Source organism: Cylas formicarius, unplaced genomic scaffold, assembly GCF_029955315.1.
Source record: "Cylas formicarius isolate icCylForm1 unplaced genomic scaffold, icCylForm1.1 PGA_scaffold_7__23_contigs__length_41026272, whole genome shotgun sequence".
NCBI classification, from domain to species: domain Eukaryota; kingdom Metazoa; phylum Arthropoda; class Insecta; order Coleoptera; family Brentidae; genus Cylas; species Cylas formicarius.
Window position 1 is genome coordinate 23,855,426 of NW_026844352.1, and position 23,038 is coordinate 23,878,463.

The 23,038-nt window shown below is 34.0% G+C and overlaps 1 protein-coding gene and 1 long non-coding RNA gene across 9 annotated transcripts; one reads left to right on the forward strand and one right to left on the reverse strand.

Moving 5' to 3' along the window:
- The first annotated feature begins 5,057 nt into the window (after window positions 1–5,057).
- Window positions 5,058–21,340, forward strand: LOC132704277 (uncharacterized). 6 transcript variants are annotated; one of them, XM_060674157.1, is made up of 10 exons: window positions 5,252–5,379; window positions 5,436–6,032; window positions 8,173–8,272; window positions 10,241–10,342; window positions 10,419–10,574; window positions 19,468–19,976; window positions 20,049–20,148; window positions 20,206–20,334; window positions 20,385–20,540; window positions 20,600–21,340. In XM_060674157.1, the coding sequence occupies exons 2-10, from the start codon at window positions 5,485–5,487 to the stop codon at window positions 20,663–20,665; spliced, it is 1,866 nt and encodes a 621-aa protein (XP_060530140.1). In that variant the 5' UTR covers window positions 5,252–5,379; window positions 5,436–5,484; the 3' UTR covers window positions 20,666–21,340. The 6 variants fall into 6 exon arrangements, 4 of the variants coding, with proteins under 4 accessions (XP_060530137.1, XP_060530139.1, XP_060530138.1 ...); XM_060674154.1 differs by having other exon boundaries at window positions 5,058–6,032; window positions 20,600–21,332; XM_060674156.1 differs by having other exon boundaries at window positions 5,060–6,032; window positions 20,233–20,334; window positions 20,600–21,330.
- Window positions 13,397–18,622, reverse strand: LOC132704283 (uncharacterized). Of its 3 annotated transcripts, none has more exons than XR_009619261.1 (3): window positions 17,816–18,622; window positions 17,492–17,761; window positions 13,397–17,277 (listed from the first exon to the last, which is right to left on the reverse strand). It is a non-coding gene; the product is annotated as an uncharacterized LOC132704283 (long non-coding RNA). The 3 variants fall into 3 exon arrangements; XR_009619262.1 differs by having other exon boundaries at window positions 13,397–14,682; window positions 15,432–17,277; window positions 17,492–18,622; XR_009619260.1 differs by having other exon boundaries at window positions 17,492–18,622.
- Window positions 21,341–23,038: the final 1,698 nt, after the last annotated feature.

The window sequence follows — 23,038 nt, forward strand, 5'->3', positions numbered from 1 at the left end:
GTCCGTTGATTGGGTTTTATTTGTATATCTCTAAGGGTGGCGGGGAGGGTGTATATTGTATACAATAGTATGGAAACGTAAATTTCGTCCTATGACGAGCTTTGTCGAACATTAAATATTTTATTGATCAGTCCTTTACATACATTGCTATTTTTACAATTTGGTGTTCTCTAATTTCCAGTAAAAAACTTTTTCGGGCAAGATAATACTACTACTAAATACTAAAAATCAGTCATTCTTGGTTCATTCCATTAGGATAGGAAAAGTAGAGTGTTTTTTCCAGAATTTTGAACATGTTTTGATAAACTAACTAATATAGAAGGAGACAATTCGAACAAAATAATTTTCTTCTTCTTCTTAATAATTTTGATAATTCCATGAGAGCTCTGGTCGAAAAATGTTACTAATAATAATAACAATAGTAATGGTCTTTGTTGAGAAATTTAATTTACAACTAAATGAAAATATAACAGCCACCTAACTACTATAAGCCTCAAAAGGCGAAGTCTAGCTTAAAACTTAGTTGAAAAAAAAAACAGGAAAAAGAGTACTATGACGAAATTACCGAAAGCCTAGATAATACTATGTTGTTTCTTATTGTTCTTTTTTTCATCTGAAATTTACATCAAAATAAAAAAAAGTAATATTGAAATGATAAATAGTTCAAAGCACGGATTAAAATTTAGAAGTTCATATTATTTTTTTATTGTTCAATAAGATATTGGAACGAATGGAATTCGTTTTAAGCTTTTACAGTATTATACGTGAAGCAACAAATAAAAACATTTTTTTATCTGGACACAATAAGTGTATAAATCCTTACTGGTATGGGTCAATATTAAAGGAACAGAAATAAATTACAGTTTTCCTATATCTGTCATTCACCGTTGTTTAATAAAATATGGTTTTAATTTTTACAAAAACGTTATCTTACGAAATTGACACTCAAAATAATATGAATTTAATCATTTAAAGATAAGTTTATTTTAGAATTATTTTTTGGGGTTCACTATTCAAAAACACTTGCTCTATTTTTTTCAAGAATTTTCTTAAAAAACCTTATGATTCAGGGGCCCAATAGAGCGTGATACCATTGAAAAATATTCCAGGAACTGGCTATAAAATTTGCATTTCTTATACTATTTTAGAGTCTCTGCCTCCATCCCACGGTATAATTTAAAATCAACATTTAATATTTTTTAAAAATTTTTTATAATCATTTTGGGCCCTCTATAATTTTTTTTTCTTTAATTTCATTCCAGAAACAAGTTCTGAATGAAAATGAAAGTCTATTACAAAAATACTATTTGCAGAGTGTAAATTAACTTTATTGTATTTGCTATAAACGTCATATAATTTTTTCTACTCTTGTCTGTAAAATACCTAATCACACAGCGATCTAGCGTGTGGCAAGCGCCACTTTACGTCAGTTTTGTTTCCCACAAATCCGAGCCACTTCGGACATTTCTGGGATTTTACATACCGTTCGCATGAACTTTTACAGTTTTTATATTAATATCTTGCCAAGACCAATTGTACAATTTTCAAATATTAATGTCTCATCAATACAAACAAAACAAGATTGAAGTTTAGCTTTTTCTTGCTTATACGATCTTGAAAGCTCTTTCCTTGAATGAATTTTCTTTTCCTTTTTCTTTTTTATTTAGATACTTACTTAATGATCAATTTTAAACGTTAAATAAACAATATAACGTTTAAAAATTGTGTTTAATCCATTGTTTATATGACATATCCAATAAATACATCTCTCTCTGTCTAACGTACTCAGTTAAAAAGAGACAACAATAGCAGAACCGATCGGAAAGATAAACGAGTAGCGTTAATGGTAACCAGTCAATATTTTGTTTGAATGGTACGATATTTAGTAATCCGAAAATCTGTGATTATTTTTAATTTGTTAAATTGTGATTTTTTCGTGACGGTCGTAGAAAAACTATAGTATGCAACACGTTTGGTAAACTCTTTATCTCACTCGTTTATTAAGCGCCCGCTCCGCTCGTGCCAAATAAACTCGTGATTCAAATGCCGTTTACCGCACTTGTTGCATAATACCTAACTACTACTATTACTGCACAAAGTTTATCTACGCCTATGGCCGACACCGAAATTGCGCGCACCTGCATGGAATTTTCAATTTTTCATTCTACACTTTTCTGAAATACCTGATAGTTGATTTCCTATAAATCTATCCTTTCTATCTTTTTTTCCTATAATTGTATTTTTTGGAGTTTTCTGCGGTAGATATCAATATTAGCAAGATTATTTTTTTAATGGTAAATTTAATTACCGAACTGTATGTCACCATTACATGAAGTCAAATATTTCGAGAACAGTTGCTCCTAAAGACGAAAAATTATATAATATACTATTTCTGTTCTGCAAAAATTTACCCAAAAATAATTTGTGCAAATTTGTGTTATATATCTGATTCTTATTAAATTAATTCTCCTTTTCACTAGAACTTAGATTATTTAGTTGATTATTAGTATTAATTTTTTCCAGTCAAGTGTGGTAAACGGCATTTGAGGCATGAGCGGAGCGCAACAGAGCGGCTTAAAAAGTTTACCATACGTGTTACATATTATACTCTTTCTATGACGGTTTTGGGTACATTTTTGCAAAACAAGACAAATACAAAAAACTATTGACAATATCTCCGAAAACATCCGATTGCTTCCAAACCCGAGCTCTCTCGGATCCATGGAAAACGAAATTGACGTGAGAAAATGACACTTTCCCCACGCTAGATCGGTGTATAATTGGGCATGTTAGAGAACGGAGTAGAAAATAGTATATTATACATACAGTGTGGTAAACGGCTTTGTTTCCCACGAATCCAAATCACTTCGGACATGTCCGTTATACTTACCGCACGGGATTTCGTGTTGTTTTGCAACAATGTACCCAAAAACTAACGGTCGTAGAAAAAGTATAGTATGCAACACGTTTGCTAAACTTTTTAAGTCACTTGTATATTAGGCACTCGCTCCGCCCGTGCTAAATGAACTTGTGACTCAAATGCGGATTAACACACTTGTTGCATTGTCACACTTCAGTTCTTTAAAGACTTAATCTAGACAGCAATAACTATAATTCAAAAATTCTCACCCGCTGTGAAAAGGGTCTTCCATTAACCTTTTTCTAAAGTTGTTCAGTCAGAGTTCCCATATGCTAAGAGGTATCCTTAAAACAATTTACTGTCTGTTCTAACTCCTCCCAGCATACAATGTGCTGTTTGTTGACCATGACTTCATAGACATCAAAACCCTCCCTGTTTGACCTAACAAAAATAATGCAATGAAATACCTACTGTGCAGGAAAATTTACCAAAATTATTTCTCCAGTTATCCTTAAAATTCTGTAGAGCCCTAGCCGTTTCACCCCAAGCTATCGTACCGTAGGACAAACAAAATAAAACAGAGCAAAGTAAGCCGATAGTAGTGTATCTCGGATTCTGTCAAGCTTCTCAATAGGAAAATGCTGCTTCCTAGCTTAATTTAGGAACAAAGTAAACTCCCAAGAATCTCAGTGAGGTCAGCATTGTCTTGATCAACCAGGTTTCTCAAGGAGAAGATAAGCGTTTCGAGTCCTATCCCTATTAAGCAATCAACCGTTAGAGTTGAATCAGACCGTAGCTCTTGACTGTGACTACATGCACATTTTAATTGAATCATAGGTCATTTACGTCCATTCAAAATAGAAAAAACTCTTGTGGGACCCAAACCATCACAGCGACGGTTCTCAAGATTTAAGTATTTGAACGCTATTCAGGAAGCAGAAGAACGTGCAAACAAGTACAAAACCCAAAACAATCCTAAATTATATTCAGGGCTCCCAAAGGAATCCATCAGATATTAGTTGCTGCCTGACACTGGTTAGGGCAACAGCATGAAGGCGAGTATAAACCAAAAATCTTTAAATTTTTCGAAATTGTAAAATTAATCAAAACTTTCTTCCTCAAATAATTGAAAAACTAATAGCAATAGGGACAACTGGAAATAATTCTAATTAAAATCAAAATATTTTTAAAGAAACACTAATGTGGAACTAATATGCATCAGCAACAAAAATGAAACTCCCATTTTTCCAAAAAGTGCCGATGTTTCGACTTTTAATTCACGTCATGGCAGGGCAATAATTTTATAATACGTATCATTTTCCATTTCTATAATCTAGCGAGTCTTTAAAATATTCTTTAAAATAAATATGATAAATCCTTGTCTTTACTGAAAAACATTTTTTTCCTAAAAGTTTTATATCATGATATAACATATTACAGAATTTAGTTCCGAAATAATTTATAACTGCTCCAGGCTCATTCAATCTGGTAACATCGATAGTTCTGCGATCGCTATTCTTGGTAACAGCGATTGGTAACAGTGAACACTTCTGTGAAACACAACAGTTGACATTTACCTTCAAATGTTTTTAATAGTTAAGTTTTAATAAATTAAGTACCACTTTGTATTGGCACACTTTGGCACGGTCATTGTCACACGTCAAAGTTTAAGTTTAAGTCATACATTTCATGGCATGGCTACTTTTCACACGAGGAACATAAAATTGCATATTTCGATTGGATGTATCAATATTTCTAATCGACCCGGAAATATTGCGTACGAATTCCTTTTCCTTTGGTAAACCGCAACGTATCATTGGGCGATATTAAATATTCTAGCAATTTTACGAATGCGAGAAACCACACATGTATGCAAACTAGTCGTCAATGCCTCCACATGATACCGCAGAATCGGACTGCCAACTTATAATATCAGGAAATCATAAGAACAGGAAGTCTAAAGTTACATAATAACTTCAATAATTACAAAAGTGATATAGATATAAGATTTGTTTAAAAAAATGTTTTCTGAAGAATGATTAGCACGAAATATGAATATTTTACCTAAAACACTTAAAAAAAATCTTTTTCCTTATCGAGATAAAGGACACTTCCTTTTAAATATAAAAATATCTTTTTTTGACAAAATATGTCATTTAGTGTTTCCTATTTTGATTCTTCATCTCATTGTGTGATGTAGGCAATTAGTAAAATAAAAACTGATAATATATGCGGCTATAGCTGAGTACGTCTCTGCTTACAGTTAGAAACAAAGAATTCTTTTTCTCTATAAAGCTCAATAAAATGGCGCATACATCTACAAGAGCCTCATTTCCTCGACGAAGTGGCACCAAGTTGAATTCAAAGGCGACAAACCAACCATCGTAATAATGAGAGGCAAGCCTAATCAGAAACCTGAAATTTTAAAATTCTGTAAACACATCATGGTTGTACTTGGATTGTGGAGAAGTAAGCTGACAGAGAATACGTTTCTGGACAGAATTTATCTACTTTATTCTGTATGTATCCACATTTATTTGTTTTTATTAATATTTTCCATGTGCACTTGGGTTAGTATTAGCATCACACACAAAAACAAGTCACAGGAAGAAATTGAAAGGATAATGACAGCTATTACGTATCTCATCAACATGTTCGTAATTATGCTTAAAGTAATTCTCTGCGAAACGAAAGGGATTCGGAGAACGTTAGAATTTGTACAGGAAGAGGAGAAAAAAATCAACCAATCTGAGTCCGAGGATATATTGGATACTCATTTAGAAAATGTAAAATTTTGCAATCGCGTCAATTCCGTTCTGGCTGTTTCCTACATAGTGCTTTATGTTTGCTTTGCGCTTATCGAAAATACGCTTGCCCGAATCAAAACAGGACAATATAATAAGATACACAACGAAACTTTGACAAAACCGCTGATATACGACGTATATCTTTATAAAATCAACCCTATAAGATACGAAACGATAATTATGCTCTACGAATATGTGGCGGCCGCCATATTCTTGGCATTTAACCTTTCAAACAATGTGATTTTGTCCTGCATCATCTTTGCATCGTCGATGATAAAGTCTTTGCAAATCAAACTGCGTAAAACTGGAAACGAAGTTTTGACCACTCTGAAAAAGAATGCCCAGGAACATCAACAACTCATAAGGTAAATAGAATAGATATTTTTAGATTACATTGTACCAAAATGATTACAATATTTTTTTTTCCATTATGAAATAATCCTCGTAGAATATACGCAGATAGCACACTATATTCATTGGATATGTGAAAAGAGTCTAGGAAACTCTCTGGAAGTCCAATAATGGACTAGCGGATATTTTTTGGATATCCTTTAAATTCCACTGTCGGATACAATATAAAATACAAAAGTTTGGGGCTATAATTCAAGTATAAATTTTTATGTACATTGGAAAAGGATGATATAAAAAAAACCATACCAAAAGCCAATTTAAAGGATTCTAAAAACATGGTTTGGTCGAATTATTTGTAATGCCGAAGAATATTGGCAAGCGAAAATTGGTTTTATTTCCAATGTCTTAAATTGTGCTATTTGGGTATGGACAAAACGGTTACAATCTTATATTGAATATGTCGATGTTTGAATTTCTGTTGGTATTCGAATTTATAATCATGCGAGTGTAGTTCAGAATGGTAAGAAAAACTTTGAGCCGTGACATGGACTGAATTTATGATAATAAGTTTTGAATATTGAAATTTATCGGTTTTTTTCACTCTCTCGAAATGGATCACTTGAAATATTTTTCCTGCTTTACTAAGTGGCTTTTTCCTATCTGATTAACCATTCCAAGAGATTTCCGAGCTTCCATTACCTTTATTTTGTTTTAAATTAGGCAATAGTTGTATCTATACACGGTAGACAACGCAACGAATTGATTGAGAAATAAGTCCAGTTATCTATCGGTTCTATTCTAGAAAACGTAAGACGTCTTAGTAACTAAAAATGATGACTCTTTCAGTACTTCTGTTTATAGGAACTCCAACTAATATTGTGGAGCAACCAAACTAGGAATAATTAAACCCTTTTGCAAAACACCAATCACAATATGCAGTGGCCAAGCATCCCTCGATAAAATGTGATTGTAAAAACGTGCAAATGCGGAATCATGTAGACTAAATATTGCATGAAGATTGGTTGAAAATTAGAATATTAAGACTATGTTTAAGCCCGGGTCGACATTAAGAGACGTGTTAAAAAAAAACAAAGCCAGAAACATCGATTCAAGAGGGTCGTATATTGGAGAAACTTTTAAATATAAGAATTGAATATATAATGAGGAGTGTAACTCAAACTTAGAAATTGCGGAACATGTATTCACCAAACAACATCAAACGGCCCGAAACTTGGGTTGTTCAGAAGGAACAGCATTGCAAAAAATGAAGATTAAGGAAACTATGTTCATCAAAAACTATTATTAAAAGTAAATAACCAACTTTGGAAGAGGAACAACCTCGGTAAATAAGTATATTAAGCTGCGTAGCCTTAAGGCATGGGTCCACTAAATACTTTTGAAGCATGACGTGCTACAAAAAAGTTACTGTAGCGCAGATACAGAATGCAAAATATACAGCTTCTAGTCGACATGTTTCGCGTGAAACCAGCAGTGCTGCAGTATCCTGTGCATCCCTTCTTGAAAAAGGGAGAAATGTTACTGTCCAGGATGATTTTAAAATATTTTTTCAATGAAAATTTTTCTGGAAACCAACAACTCGTATTCTTGAACAAAAGCATTTGTTAATCTAAGTAGATGAATAAATGTTCTGTTAGAAACCTGAAAGGGGTCTGTTTAACTAAGCAAATCCGCATTTGAATACAATCAACACTGTGGCAATTTCGTTTGGCAACATTATTTGGCGGAATCAACACCGGTGCTACAATTGCTAATATTTGAAACACTGTCCTCGGTTACAATGTTGCTTATACAAAAGTAGCAAGTTACTTACTGTAAAATGATAACGGGAAATGATACACTTACCCGAAATGTTCAGAAATTTAAAATATAAATTAAGGCAATGGAGGTTCGAAAACTTCTTAGTATTACTACTTGGAAATCAAAATAAAATATTTGAACCAATTGGATCAAATAATGATCCCACTTCAATTATTCAATTTTTTTTTCATAATAAACTTGTTTCAATCAGTCTCGTATATCTAGATTCGTGAAAGTAATTCTTGCATTTGTTCTATCAAAATCGAATGCTACGGAGCTCTAAACTTATTAGGACATCTAAATTTTTTTGTTTATTGATTATCGACGCAATTGTAGATTTGTGGAAGAACTGAATGAGTTACTTAAATATCTCATCTTGATTGAGTACTCGACTATATCACTTAATATAGCGCTTGCGGCACTCCGTTTTATACAGGTAAGTAAAACTGTTTTATTATGAAATGTTGTGCATATACGTAAATGGTTAACATTCTTATGATGGCCTAATATATTTAATCAAAACAAGTAAAATTAATTTCATGGCGATAAAAATGTTGCTCCGAAGGGGTCCGGCTAATCGTGATTCGTTCGTGAGATATATATATATATATATATATATATATATATATATATATATATATATATATATATATATATATATATATATATTATAATGTTATTGATATTACATGATATATTAAAAAAATATATTGAATTTTTTAAAGAAGTTGGAATTCGTAACAGTTTTGATTAATCGAAAAATCTCAATTATTAAAAAATGTTGAAAATCAAATATTATGAGCAAATTGTAGTCACAGACATCCACTGGTTGTTTTTAACAATAAATTAAACGGCGTTTTTGCGGGCGGTTAAAAAAAATGTAGTTTTTCGAAGGACCTGGTATACCTGGAGCAGAATTATAGTGCTTTTGCAACCGACCCCGTCATTAACTTTGCCTACTGTTTATTACTCCAAAACCGCATTCCCTTATGGAGCACCCTGCCGAGCAGACCCTTACTCGTAACCATTCCAGGACCGTCCTACGAATTTATCTACCTACACTAACAAGCGGAATATAACTGTTTTCAATCTTTTTTGCCGAGCAATTCTTGGAACATAAAATACATAAAAAAAGTAGTACAATAGTAACAATTTATTACTTTCCATGTCACTTGTTTTTATTGCTGTTTCTACTTGCCCTTCTGAATTTCTTATAAAATTGTAAACATTCAAAGCAATTTGTTTAGCGTCCGAAGAGAAATGGATCCGTTTTTTTATTTCCTGAGGTAGTTCGTCTTCTAAATTCTCATTAGGTTCGACTACCATCTCTACTTCGCCTTCGAATTCTGCGTTGTTTTCCATGTCTTCTTCTTATGACGCTCCTTTATCTACCGCGAATTTAATCCATAATCTTAAAAAAGAAAAGTTGTTTACAAATCGAAGAACTATGTAGAAGACACAAAAATACAAGAAGAAGAAAGTTGTTGATCGACAGGCACACAAGAAAAAATTGATTATTTTCAAAGTTACCTATTAGATAAATTGAGTGCAGGTACTTACCATAACCCTTTGAACTATCCAGTGAAAACAGCCTCGCAGAACCCCCGCTGCATCAATACTTAATCAAATTTAAAACAGTGCATTTAGGTTTCAAACAAAAATTTCATGTTTCTACAATTATACGTTACGGTCCATCTCAGAATGCAAAATAAACATCTGTTGGGATGGGTTTTACCACGGTCCTGCTAAGGAGCATTTAAGATACTGTAATATTATATTACACAATAAGTGCGGTAAACGGCATTTGATTCACGAGTTTATTTGACACGAGCGGAGCGAGTGTTTAATAAACGAGTTTACCGAATGTGTTGCATACTATACTATTTCTACGACCGTTAGTTTTTGGGTACATTTTCACAAAACAACACGAATACATTCACTGACATGACAGTCAGAATTGACAACCATCAAAATTCAAGGCCTAGGAAATATCTCCGAAAACATCCGATTCTCCTAAACCCGTGCGGTAAAATTCCGGAAATGTCCGACGTGGCTCGGATACGTGGTAAAGTGATGGTTCCTGCACGCTAGATCGTAGTGTAATTAGACATTTTACAGACAGGAGTAGAAAAAATACTTAAAACTTAATACTTTAAAATGCACAATATTTTTGGTCGTACAATATTAAGCTTGGAAATGTCAAAAAGGTAAAGCGTGAACAGAATATTAAATAAAGACGAAAAGAAACAACGGACGTAAGTTTTGGTGGTTGCTAGTAACGTGCCACGATTAGAAAAATTGGAAAAAGCAAATCTCGAGAAGCACTTTTGCCGCTTTTGGTAAATTTTGAACAGCAGTTTTGGCCGTTGTTCAGCTATAAACATTCTATTAGGACTTATTTTAGGACGACACTCTTTCCATGCGGATTGGTAGTTTGTTTTATTCTGGCTCTTTCGCTATATACATCCTTGCATTGGGTTGGAGTTCAAACGAAATCAGACTGCAGGTAAATCGATAGATAGTACATTATATGTACTCGCAAAAGTTGCTCCTTTGTTTTAATGATTTCATTGAAATGGCAGAGCATGGCAATTGCGGACGCCATTTACGATAGCAACTGGTATAACCAAGATGAGGAAGCTAAGCGTATATTGTTTATGATGATGATGCGAGCTAAAAAACCTCTACATATGACTAGAGGACCGTTTGACGAAATGACACTTCAATCGGCTGTAACAGTAAGTATAAATTGATTCGTAACATTTATTTCGAGCGAAATATGTAAATTTTGCTTATACGTAAAATTCTAGACTTTTCTTTAAATGAACTAGTTCATCCTTCAAAAAAAATAAATAAATAAAAATGTTATCAAATATAAAAATATATTGGCATTATTTAAACTCGTGAAAACTTGCATTTTAAATACAAAACAAGAAGATAAACACGACATATACTGTAATCAAATCGTAAGTTTTAAAGTGGTTGTTATAAAATTGTGAATATTTTGAGGTATAACTATGGGGGATGGAGCCAAAAGTTAAATGCAAATGTTAATTGAGGTATTACTAAACTTTAATTTATTTTAATTTTCTTGGGCGAATATCGACTTTCTTATTTTAAATGGAACACCTAGTATATTACTTCATTTTTGAATTCTATACAAAATTATAGACATATTTTGTGTATAATATCCTATACCCAAGTCTAACCGTTGTGGACATTTTTAATTTTTTATTGCGAAAAATGAAGTTTGCAAGACATAAATATCTGCCAGTTTCTTCATTCCGAAGGGCTTATTGTTTCACTTGAGTAAGTTTTGATGTAGACAAAGGACTTTAGCACTTGTTTTGTTCAAACGCCGTCACAGCCACCTTACACTAACTGAATTTATATGGCAACAGCATATTATTTGTGTTTGAAAGGAAATATTTCAAAAAGTAAAAATATTAGGCATATAAAACATTTTACAAAATTGCCTTAATTTTTAATGCTAAATATGAAAAAAATATCAAAATAGGCAGATTTCATTTAAAAAAAAAGTTTTTTGGCATTTGTTCTAATTTCATTTTTAATCTTATTTTTCGTGTACCTTGTATTAAGATGTGTAGAAATTTCTTATGAAATCCGTTATTGGAGTCCTTTAAATAAACGGTTCCGAATGCAGGAATTGGCAGTTATTTTACGTCTTGCAAACGTCATTTTTGGCATAAAAAATTTAAAATGTCAAACACGGTTAGACTTAAGTATAGGACATTCACAAAACATGTCTAGAATTTTGTATAGAATTCAAAAATGAAATAATATACCAGATGTTCCATTTAAAATAAAAAGTTATAGTTTCTGAGATATGGTAAGATAAACGGCCCACCTTATACATTATTTAGACATGTATTAATATTAATTTCAAGTACCCTTTTGATGCTCAAAACTGCGAAATAATTTTTTTTTTTTTAATATGATAGAAGAATAATTTCGATCATAATAAGGGGTCGCAAAAAAATCTCCGCTTGATTCCAGTCTAATTTTAAGCAAATAATGTTTACGAATGTGTAGTTATATACATATAATAAAATTAGTCTCCGAAATCTTCCAAAGGTCGACCTAACTTCATTTTTGTCGCAACGCGTAACTAAAAAATAAAATAGAAAACTTTCAATTAATACACTTAATTGTCCACATAAAGCATTTCAAATAATTTTAGCTTTTATGAATAAGACTGCATTTGGCTAAGACCTATAAATACGTCTGGCAAGGTTGCTGGAATGTAAAAGTTTTACCGTGTATATTGGACGCTTGCAAGTCACCTCTATGAAAGAAAGCACGCCGACATATTAGGCTCGTAAAACTTCAACAATATTATCTTCGCAAAGTGTTGCCTAAGGAAGCCCAATGCCATTTCGTTTATAAAACTTTAAAAATGTTAATTTGTTAAAGTAGTTATCTTGAAGAAATATTGTTTAAATACATCCGAAAATTATATGGCTCTGTACAGCTGGTATCCGACGCCATGTTGGTTTCGCCGTTTTGAATTTTCAAGAATTAATACCGAATTTTCAGTGACACCGAAAACATAAGAGTCTCGATCAATCATCAATCATCAATCATGCAAGGACTATTTATTCGTATATTGCCAAATTTTTACCATCTGATTATAGTGTACGGCGTACGGATGAAATACGCGTTGTCGGCACACTCGGAATATGTGCAGTGCCAGTGATGACATAGACTGAAGTGTAGTGTTTTAAGGCCGATTTACACGTATCCAATAATTGACGCCAACAATGGAATATTACCGTCACTATGTTTCCTTGCGTTTGCCGCCATTACTGCAGCGTGCCTATTTTTCTTGCCAATAGCTTCCACTCACATCGGTATTGCAAACAACGTCTGAACGAGCATTCAGTGCAATTGAAACGTTTCAACTATATACAAGACACAACAAATTTACCATTCCCATTTGATTCGTAACATCGAGAAATCAAACAGATCTGGAGTTGCGGCGGACGTTTATGAAACTAAAGTAAAATGATTTGAGGAGTTACGAGGGCAGCGCCAAAATTTCCCGGCCTGAATATAAAACAAACAAAGTACAGTAACAATTTTTTATTATTTTTAAATATAAGCCCTCATAACTGCAATACACTTATTACATCTCTTTATTAACAACTCAATCGCTTTAAAAAAATATTCTTTTGGTTTTTCTGCAAAATGAGCGAAAACAGCCTCTTTTAACTCAACTTCGTCGTTAAACCGCAGTCCACGTAAGTCCTTTTTCAAATATCACACTCTAAAATGGCAGCTTGTGCAACACCAGCAGTATGGACAGGTGCATTATCGTGCAAAAGACGCACGCCTCTGGTCAGTTTTCCTCGACGTTCTACACGTATGCAGTCTCGCAATTTATGTAATAATATTACGTAATATTTATCATTGACAGTGGTATTAGTTTCTTTAAAATCTATGAAAAGAATTCCTTCACAATCCCAAAAGATCGCGGCCATCACCTTTTTTGTTGACTGGCAGACTCTGAATTTTCTTGGAGGTGCTTCACCCTTACGACGCCACTCCATTGATTCTTTTTTCGATAAAGGGTCATAATAGAGAACCATAGTTTCATCTCCCGTCATAATAGTTTCTATCACAAGCTTCGGTTCCGACCCACAGAGTTCCAAAAAAGACCGCGCAACCTCGACACGGCGTTGTTTTTGAATAGCCGAAAGGTGTTTAGGAACCCATCTTACACTAACCTTATGCATACCCAAATGATCATGCAGGATTCGACAAACACTTGAATCAGAAAGCTTAGTAATTTCTGAGATTTCCTTGACCTTTAAACGTCGATCACTCAATACCACCTCTTCCACAATCGCAACAATATCTTCCGTTATGACCTCCACTGGTCGACCAGTTCTTGAATCATCTTTAAGGGACTCCTGCTCCATTCAAAAGCCTTTTGCTAATTCTTTCACTACAGAATACGAAGGAGAACTTTGGCCGTATACACCATCCAGCCTTTCTTTAATAATTTTAGGTGCTAACCCTTCTTTTGTCAAAAACTTTATGACTGCTCTATATTTAATTTGCGTTATTTGCGACATTTTTTCGGAGACGCCTTGTTTAAAACGCTGTCCATAAATAATTATTTGACGCAAGATTTTTTTTTCGCAGCCTACTAAGATATATATTTAAAAAAAGACAAAAGTTTTATCGTGATACTGGAGCTGCATTTATGTCAGGCCGGAAAATTTTGGCGCTAACCTCGTAAATTAAGTCATAATAATAATTATGTCGGTTATAAATAAATGAAGCTATTTCTCTCATTTTTTTCTAGCCTCATTTGCCGAACGCTCACTGCCTTGATTGGAAATGCTTTTTTCCACGAATCTGGTATGATATTTCTTATCTACACATGTTTCAGTGATATAGGATTCGGACCTTTTTCGTAACAATAATGGAGTGCACAAGCTTCAAACATTTTTTAGTGATTCCAAAAGCTTTTTCGACCATGTGTCTGCCTGTATTGAAATATTTTTTGCACTAATAGTTATTTTTGGTTCGTTTAAGAGGAATTGCTGAATCTGCAACCATAACTCGGGTAACAAACAATTTTCCAGGTGGTTGGAAAATAAGCAGTCTCGAAAACGCATTCATCAGATGCAAAGTCACTATGTAAAAGAGTAGTCGTGGTCGGCAACAGCTTGTTTTTTATAATTAAATAATTCATTTTCACTTCTGGCAGGAGATTTTATTTCCACATGTTTTCCATCCATCGAGTCATAACACGAGGCAATTTTTTTAATTAAAACTTGCTTCAATAATTTTCCACTCCACCTTTGTATTTGGCACCTAGAAATTAAATACAATAATGCGATATATTTTTGTATTATCTTCTTATAATCCCTTGAACACACAAAAACTGACAATACACGAACGATGATCGCCTATAGTCTGAAAATCAGTTTTGTCTGTCAGTTTTATCGCTCTTGGAAAATGGGAATTAGTTTGGTATGCTAGCAACACTACTTTTAGAAAAGCAAAATAAGGTTATTTTTTCAGCCAGACCACATTCGAAAAATGATTTAACCACCAAAAAACGCATACTGACACCATTTTTAGGACCTAATTAAGTGAAAATAAAGTTTGTATCAGCACAAATGAACAAGCCATCAGAAGAACAGTCAATTATTGCTCAGAAAAAAATACAGAACATATTAGTGCACACTTTATATACAAGCCAAAAATTCCTATTGCGCAATTTTCTTAATGGGATCCTCCAAATTATCCTACCAGGATCCAGGGTCAGCAACCGAGAAACTAGTCCATTAGACAGTTTTACTTCTGGTTTTTACCATGAGAACAGCGTGTTTTCATTAACTTAATGCCCTTGTTTAGACGAAAGTACAAGCCAATGAGGGTGTTATTATAAAAATTACTTTTCAATCTGCTTAATTTTTTTTTTTTAAATAAATGCTTTAACTGAATATTTTTTATGAATATTTTTTAAGTTTGTATAAGTTGGTCCATATATTTCTGGTATAGCGAATTATGCTTCAAGTAAGACATTCATAGCTAAGTGCGTCAATGGTATTTCTTACTCGATTCTTCACAGCATCTGATCACAGCATTCGTATCAAGAAAAGTACTTGATCAAAATTATCTGTCGTAACCCCATCTTGTAAATCGTTAATTTACAAGAAAAAAATTATTATATTATATTACATTATTATAATCATTCTTTCTTGCAGGTGATTAAGGGGGCGTATACTTACGTTTCAATTATGATTCAGTAACCTGTGAAATGAGCTAATTGTAACGATAAAAATAATCCAGCGGCGTCTAAGTCTGTAAACATGATAAATATAATAAAGGCAACCAAATATCTTTCATGTTAGATTTATGTAGAATTTTACATATCTTAACGGAAGCAACCAGCAACCACACTTACTTAAAAAAGTTGGATTATTGCAGAGTAGGACTAATCGAAAAAGAGAAAACTGCTCCCTATATAACTTTTTGCGTAGTTAGCAAATTATTTTTTTAATGTTATTCTTAATCTTATTATGGGCAGCAAATCATTTATTTCACGCTGCTTCCCAACTTAATTTCGTTAGGAAATAGTATTTTCTTTTAATAATGTTTACAATTTTTTAAATCCTAACTTTTACCTATTCTAGAAGCTTAAACACAATTTCATAAATTTTGGAGAGTGTATGAAAGTCGCAGGTCTACGTTGTGCAAAGCTTATGCTAGAGACCCCGTAAAAATTAATAATAACCCAAATTTTGGAAATTCAATTATTTGCTCGGTCAAATTATACATAAATAGTACTCAAATCTTTTATAGGCACTTGAAAATTATCATTTATATACTTTATAGGTGAGAAAATGAGAGGAATAGAATTGCAGAACATTTGGAGTATGGCTAACAAAGGCTAAACAAATGAACTTTAAGTAGAAACAATTAAAGCTGCCCACTATGTGTTCATAGCTTTGGTTAGTTAAAGGAACGCAGTTGTAGTTTGAGGCAATCAACAAATCAAAGCTTCAATTTTCTCTTTTCATTGTTGTTATTTACATATAGTTTTTTCCCTAAAATGAACTCAAAATTATTATGTCCAAATTATGAAGTCCATTGTCATTTAATTAATCTTATTTTATAAATTTAAAATATGATTTTACAAGTCTAATACAGAAATAAATTTTCCAACCAAAGAAAACCACATGGGAATCCTTGAAGTATATTAATGCAATAATAAAGATATGAATAGTAAAGGCTTAAGTTAAAATTATCTTCACAACAGCAGGCACAGGTTTCTCACCCCAGATTCCAGTTTTCGGAGGATTATTCTACCAACAATTCTCTTATAGAGTTGGTTGGTTAGTGAGTTCACATCACTACCGTCAACAGTTTTGCATCAAAGTGGTTTGACAACAGAAACCCTTGTCCCCTTCGTCAATAATTCTAATCGACCCGGAGAACGGGAACTTGTGTACACGTTTCTCTCTACTTTACAAACCCCAACCTATTAATCAGACAACATTAGAAATTCTAGAAAATGTAACGAATGCGGGAATAGCACGTATGCAAAAAACTGCCTCCAGACGCCCATCGGACAGTAAATTAATTTTGACAAATATGTGTAACGGCGTATCTTATCAGGAGAACATAAGATCAAGAAATGTACGTTCAGTTTCATAACTCTCGCCTGTTGATCCGGTTAAATGCTCTTTTTTTGTAATACGAAAAAATATCATCCTGTATAAATCGACACTGCAGTTTTCTCTAAAGCCTTTATTTGACTGTAGATTGTAAGGTAGTCTCTGCGGTTGCAGTTATCGAATTTTTACACATGCAATGCGCTCCGGAATGAATTATTTTTTTAAATATCTGTGGAAGGCCAGAGACATCTGTACCGGTCAGCATTTTTATCTTCATCCGGTCCTGTAAAATGAAATAAATAACTCCAATTCGCATTCACGTTTATAAAACAATTTTCAGTGCGGTTCGAAGTACATTTTCTACTAGTTTCACCGCTGGACTTGTATATATATTTTTAAATACTTGTGACGGTTTCATATTTCAATGGTAAAATTTAGCATTTTTAAAGTGAGAGTGCTGGCACATTTGCGAAGTAACGGGTTTATTTTATTAGTACCTTGTATAATTAATTGTACTGTCCATTTCCTTCACCTTTTTGCTGTTTGGCGAGTGCTTCTTAACAATTAAAATTCTTGTTTATTAGGTTCATATCGATTTTGCAATTTGAACACACGTTCTTTTGTAGACTCGGTTCCTTTAGTTTCGGACTTGTACTCCCCGGCCGATTGTGTTGCCGAACCATAAATATTTTATGCTGCAACGGCTGTGTGCGTGGCCCCTTGTTCGCTTGGTTTTCTCTTAAGTGACACCGGTTTACTGAGAGATACTAATGCAAAAAACAGAGTATTAGTTGCGCATTAGAAGGAGTCATAACCATTACCATCTGTCACCCTATGAGACTAGGGACCACATTTGCTTTTCATTACTTCGGTATTCCTTGGCGAGCCTAGTAAACATTGTTTTGTTTCTTAACCTATTCTTCCTCGATTTTCTGTGACTGGCCGTCCGGTCGCCACCATAGATAGCGTTCGGGTAATTCGATCTCGTTGACGCAACCTCGATTCTTTGGCACGGGCCATACGGCCATCACCACAGATATAGTTCGGTTGTTCTTTCTACTGGCGGCGTACCGTCGACTAGGTTGGCAAGAGTGGCGTTTTCCCTCTAATTTTTTGTGCCCGTTTAGCCTTTTAATAAAACTGGTTGTCTGAATCGTCCGGCATTTTGTACGCTGGCTTTTGAAGCTTGGGGTTGTGGCAGATTTTCTTTTGTGTGACCGATTTCTTTTTGAGCCGGTAGTGCTACCCCAATAAGAGGGGGATATGTAAATTGGTCACTAATTTATGATTTCCCATACTTTTGGATCTATTTGGAGTTTGGAATGGGAATCTTCCTCATCGAGGGATTTTGAAAAGAATTGTCATTGCCCCACATTTCCAGAAAACCCTCGAATCGAGGTAAGTTACCTTTTGGAACCATTTCGCCACCTAATCAGTGTTCCTCAATTTATGCCGATTTTATTTTAGGGTTTTTTTTTTTTAATTAGTATTGTACGTATTGTTGCTCCGTTTCCCGCAAACCTTCCACGTGGTTTCTTCTTTCACCGGAATACCAGACCAGACTTGGTGTCTTGCAGTGTATGCTGTCTCTTGGGTACATGTTTAGTTGTGGAGTTTCCCCTATCGAGCAGCCGGCTTTCCGGACGGACTTTGCTGGGTTAACTGAGACTGCCCACCTGCGGCTGTCTCATTGAGCCACCATTCCATCTTGGCTTGGTTCCCGGGATAGTGACAGACAGCTGTGTAACGTTCGGGACATCTTGAGGTTTGGGTAGCTTAAGTGGCCTGTTCTCTTCAAGAACGGTTTGCGGAACTTATAGCCTTAAATTATAGTGTCTTACATTCTTTTGCACCGCCAAAACTTGAAGGTGAGATTTGACACTCACACCTACCACCAGGTTGAAGGAAATAAATTATTTTTTGAATCACGTGGCGCCTACCTACCACCTTCCGGGACTGACCGAGGTGCCCTTCACCGCCTTCCAACCTGGCTTTGGTTTAGTATATGTATATATTTTTTTTCTTTTCTACTTTATTAATTTTTCTCGGTTGTTAATGAGCTAGCCTAGGCATTGTCTTGCCTCACTATTAAATTACGAATTTAATTAATTAATGCGTTTCTTTTTCACGACCCTGAGATGGAGAGGTAAGATACTAACACATAATCAAATCGCTTTCCGAAATGAAAAGCAACAGCATTAATTCAAAGAAAAAACTTCAAATTTTAAAAATTCCCAAACGTGTTATGATAGTGTTTGGCATCTGGAGAAATAAGATAACATCAAATGTAATGATCGCTAGATTGTACCAACTTTACTCACTGTTTATCCACATATTTATATTGCTTTTAATAACGGCCATGTGCATTTGGGTTGGAATAAGCCTAAGTCACAAAACCAAGTCGCAGGAAGAAATGGAGAAAATGATCACGGCTTTTTCATATCTGATGAATATGTTTGTTATTATGCTTAAGGTTACTTTCTGCCAAACGAAAGGTGTTCGAAACGCATTTGCTTATGTTGAGGAGGAAGAAGAAAAAATGATGAAATCAGAGGACCAGGATATATTAAAGGCACACTCTAAGCAAGTAAACTTTTGCAACACAGTGACTACGATTTTGGCTACTTTTTACCTGCTACTATATGTTTGTTTTGCACTTATCGAAAATACGCTGGCCAGACTTAAGATCAAGCAATACAATGAGATGCACAACGAAACCTTAATAAAGCCGTTGATATATGAGGTGTACCTTTATAAAGTGAATCCCATAAAATATGAGACAATTATTATGCTTTACGAATATTTTGGAGGCGTTATATTATTGGCATTTAGTCTCTCAACTAATGCTATGTTGTCTTGTATTATGTTTGCTTTATCAATGATAAAGGTTCTGCAAATTAAAATACGAAGAATGACGGATAAGGATCAAGATGCTATTATTATTTTGAAAAACAACGCCCAAGAACACCAGCGATTTATAAGGTAAAGGACATATCGATGTTACGTTTAGCGCTTCATTTAAGACACGTTAACTTATATTAGACATAATTTTAGATTTTTAGAAAATCTGAATGAATTACTTAAGTATCTCATTTTAATAGAGTATTCGACGATATCACTCAATATAGCTCTTGTGGCACTTCGCTTTTTACAGGTGAGCAAAACTAAAAACATAAATAACTTAATCCTGGTGTCTATTTGACACTTCCAGGTTTTTATAGGCCTCTTATATTTTCAGGATGACACTCCCACCATGCGGATTGGGAGGATATTCTTCTCTGGCGCTTTTATTGTTTACATTCTTGCATTGGGTTGGAGTTCGAACGAAATCAAGTTGCAGGTAAATTTTAGAATCTAAAATCTTAAATATTTAGACTGATGTTTTGACAGAGCATGGCAATTGCCGATGCAATTTACGATACTCCGTGGTATGATCAAAGTGAAGAAGCGAAGCGTATATTGCTTATAATGATGATGCGAACAAAAAGACCGCTAAGGATGACTAAAGGCCCGTTTGACGACATGACACTTGAATCGGCTGTAACAGTAAGTAGAAATTGTTATCGCCAAAAATAATAAGATTCTTACGTACATCTTATATGAAGTTGTTGTTATTTTTAGGTACTCAAAGGCGCGTATACTTATGTGACAATCATGGCATGATTCGGTGATCAACAAATTACGCCTATAATAGTTTTGCTTTTGAAACCATTTGTTTAAAATCAATATTTCCTATATTTCTTAATTCTGAAATTCTGGAATTTATTTTGTACTGACTTTCTTGAATCTCCTGCTTGTCTACTTTCTATTTGCCTGTGCACTTAGTTTTGTATTGCATGTTTGGTACATACAAATTTTTGTTAGCATCTAGATGTGTACTCTTTAAATTGGTTTCAACCTTACTAAATGTTTGACAAACATAATACATCTATATCATTCAAGTGTCAATATTTTGTGGAAAACTTAGCTAATATTTTACTATATACTCACTCCAGTAGTTATTTTTGCGATACGATTTTCAAGAACTTTAAGCTTTAAACTTTCTTGACACACAGACGGATGGTTTTGTCAAAAAAAAAAAAGAAAAAAAGAAAACCGAAAATGCATTGGTTGCTTATAAAGGCCTTTTAAATATGTGTTTAAATTATAACCATAGATTTTTTTGTATAGCGGCGTATAGCATTTTGGAGTATTTGATTTTTTCCGTCATAAATTACTTTTACAATAGAGTGGCAGGACAAGCCGTCAGTCAAGCCAACCTGAGGATACCAGGTTGTTAGCAAGGGAAAGTCGTGGAGCCAATGGCTCCTGATCATTTGGGCAACACATGACCTAGTTAATTACTATCAGATCGCTTATAAACCCTGTTTGGAATTTGTAGCCAACTGTTGTAGCCAAGTTTAGAGAAAGTTTTGAAATTTTAAAGTTATAGTAATTTTAGCATGCAAATGTTAAATTTTTGCCTATTAAAGGTAATAAAAATTGGAAAAACTTTTTTTTTGAGTTGACTTTTAGACATTTTTCTAATAAAATCCGAAAAGCTGCGTCCCGTTTCGCAAAAAAGGTATACTTGAATGATATCGTCAGGCTGGACTGTTTTCGAAGATTTTTAAAATACGTTGTTTAGAAAAATTGAAAAGTAGGCCTTCAAAATTGAAGTTTGACTAAAAATGAAAAAATCAATAATTTGCATTAATTTCACACACACATTTCCATTAGTTGAATGTCGCTTTAGTAACGCTTCTACTTCTGTAGCATAAATAAAATTACACATATTAATCCACAGATCATAATCTAGTAGGTTTAAGTTAAGCGACTGAGGTGGTCAACATACTGAGCCACCTCGAAGCTCGTATAAAAAGTTTATATCTCGGTAACGATAGGTCATATGAGATCCCCGTTGGTAGAGAAATGATCACCGTCGAAAAAAAATTTTTTTTGCCTGTCCGTTCTCCGTTCTCGTTTTTTGGTTTTTCCTGAATAACTTTCGAACCGTTGGAGCTACAAAATTGAAATTTGTCTCCTTGGTTATGATCCGACGCCGGTATCCATCTTTTTTTCGCGATTTTCGACTGTTTTTTGGACATTGCTATGAAACACGATAAGTGACTGAAATTTGAAGCAATCGACTTTATATTCGGCACATATATGCAGCTTTGCCCCGTGACGGAACGTATTGAAGATGGGGGGGTCGGGAAGTATTCTAAAAAAAATTAAAATAGCGTGTGCAAAAGTTTACAAAAACATAATTTTTCAAAAACCGTTAATGAGACCAAAAAAATTCTTGAACCAGAAGATGCGGAAGATACGGCTCCATAAACTTTTGGTCTTGACAATTTTTCAAAAATATACAGAGTGCGCCGCAAATTCATAAAAATTAAAAAATGGGTCCCCCTGTTATTGAAAATTGGTTATAACTGAAAGACTGTGAATCAGATCTCACTATCTTTTATATTTCGATTTAGCCACGTATAGGCAGCAAAATCTTTTGTATTGAAGGTTTTCACCTATTGTACAGGGTGTTCTACATTTAAACGGTAGAAATTGGGTGCAATCACATTTTCAAATTCTTTAGCCAGCGGATGCGGAAGATCCAGTACAATAACACAGGGTTTCCAAATTATAGGCAAAAATCTAAAAGACCTATAAAATTGTTCTTTTACAGAGTAAATTATTAGCCGCAAATCAAAATCCGTAGAAAATATGGCTAATAGGTTAAAACAATGTCATAGGCCACATCAGTCTTTGTATTTGCGGTTTTTGTCTATCACATACGCTTCTCGGGATATTTGAAAAAATCCATATTGAAATCGCTATTTCGGGGGCTGTCAAGACGCGATGACGTCATTGATTATTACGGCGCACTGTATGGTTTCAGAAAAAACTTATTTTCTCGAAAACCATTTACTATTTTTAAAAAATTTTGGACCAGGAAACGTGGAAGATCCAGCGCTATAACCCCTTCTTCGAACATTGTTCGAATCATGTATAGGGTGTGTCGTTTATGGACAAAAAATCTAAAAGATCCTAAAAATTTCCGTTTT